At 49.3% G+C, this 1639-nt stretch overlaps 1 protein-coding gene across 1 annotated transcript; it reads left to right on the plus strand.

Annotated features, from left to right (window-relative positions):
- Positions 1-260: 260 nt before the first annotated feature.
- LOC126569792 (uncharacterized) lies at positions 261-1374 on the plus strand. The gene is made up of 3 exons (XM_050227135.1): positions 261-512; positions 776-896; positions 1079-1374. The coding sequence occupies exons 1-3, from the start codon at positions 261-263 to the stop codon at positions 1372-1374; spliced, it is 669 nt and encodes a 222-aa protein (XP_050083092.1).
- Positions 1375-1639: the final 265 nt, after the last annotated feature.

Here is a 1639-nt window from a genome sequence, read left to right on the forward strand (position 1 = left end):
GGGGTACCTGCTGCCTCCGCTGCCTGTTGCACTGCCGCCGAGCGACGAGTGACGAAGGGCCAATTTGGTTCCATCGCAATCGTCTTCGATGGAAGATATTTATGTTCGTTCGACAGCAGCCAAAGGCTCAGTTTAAGCACAACCTGCACACGAGTGCGTTGAAGACGACGGTCCCTAGAACCAGTACCCCAGTTGAAGCAACAACGGCCAGTGTAACAGTGATCTGAGGAAGCAGAGAAGCGAAGTGCAAGTATTAAAACATGAAGCCTGCTCTGCTGGTGTGTTTGGGGTACATTGTGCTCCTGCTGGTGCTGGTGATACCGGAAACGCTAGCGAATGTGCACGATTTCGAAGGAAACGAGTTACATGTGGTGCCGAACGAGCGTGGCCGCGGTCCACCGGCCGGCCGTGGATTTGCCGATAGTGCACGCGATATTCTCGGCAGTCCAGCGGGTCAGTTGGCGGCCTACGTAGCGAAGGAGATGATCAGCAGATCGGCCGGCAACAGTCAGGTGCGTGCGGTGTGGTGCAACATTCAGCAGCAGAAAGTGGACAACAGATAATTGAAGTGGTTCTAGGGAATAAATAACCCAATAAGCGACCAAGAGACTCAAAGTGTAATGTTTACTAACAAGATACTATGTCGGCAGTGTACAGTGAAGGCTTTTTTGTAGTTGTTAGGATGAATAATGGAAAAATCTAATTCTTATTTGTCTCTCAAGCCCCTTTAGCTTTAGCCTGATAGTAAATTTTTATCCATTCGCCCGTATTACAGGTACTCAGCTTGAATTTAACCAACTTGCTGATTCTGTTCCTGCTGAAGGCGCTCATCTTTGCAGCCGGACTGATCGGAGCTGGTAACTGGAGCCAGTATGCCCGTGGTCGCAGCGAGGAAGGTAAGACTACTACGCGGCATCACATTAACAGAGCCTCTCGGGCGGAACCGTGACGATGGCCACGCAAACACAAAAGCATCATAACGGAAGCGGACACAATCGCGACATATTTTTGCGTAATCGGCCTAATGAGTGACTCCCATAACCTCAACATCATTCCCTCCCTCTCTCTTTCCCTCAAGGTGTCAACGGTGGTGGTGGTTTCCTGCAACCAGGCGAAGCGAATCTCATCATCGGTTACCTGGCGGCGGAAGGTTCCGGCCAGGATGGGTGTCTGATGCGATCGGCTTGCCGGGCACCACGTACGGCTGATGAGTACGCCCGGGCCGCCCATGCGCTCATGAAGGGAGCGGAAATGTTTAGTCCGGATATTGCGGAAAACTACAACTACAAGCGGCTGCTGGTGAGCCTGGATCGGGCCGCCATGGAGGGTTTGCAGGGTGCACCATGCGAAATGATCTACCCTTGCCATATCTGAACACCGCCCTCCCGTGTGGGGGGTTGATGGCACTTGCCTGCATTGATAGTGGATAGAGTTTTTTCTATAAAAATGTTTTTCTAACCATTTTTTTTAAACAAAAACAAAAGAACATTTTAACGTTCAGTCAGTGTTGTGTGCATAGAATAGAGGAAGAGTGTAATGTTAGTGTTTGATAAATAAATGTTCCATTTGAGAAACATCAAACATGTCTTCGAAGAGGCTGCATTCTGTTCAAAGTAGAATATATTTACACAAATTACTT

Source organism: Anopheles aquasalis, chromosome 2 (genome assembly GCF_943734665.1).
Source record: "Anopheles aquasalis chromosome 2, idAnoAquaMG_Q_19, whole genome shotgun sequence".
NCBI lineage: Eukaryota > Metazoa > Arthropoda > Insecta > Diptera > Culicidae > Anopheles > Anopheles aquasalis.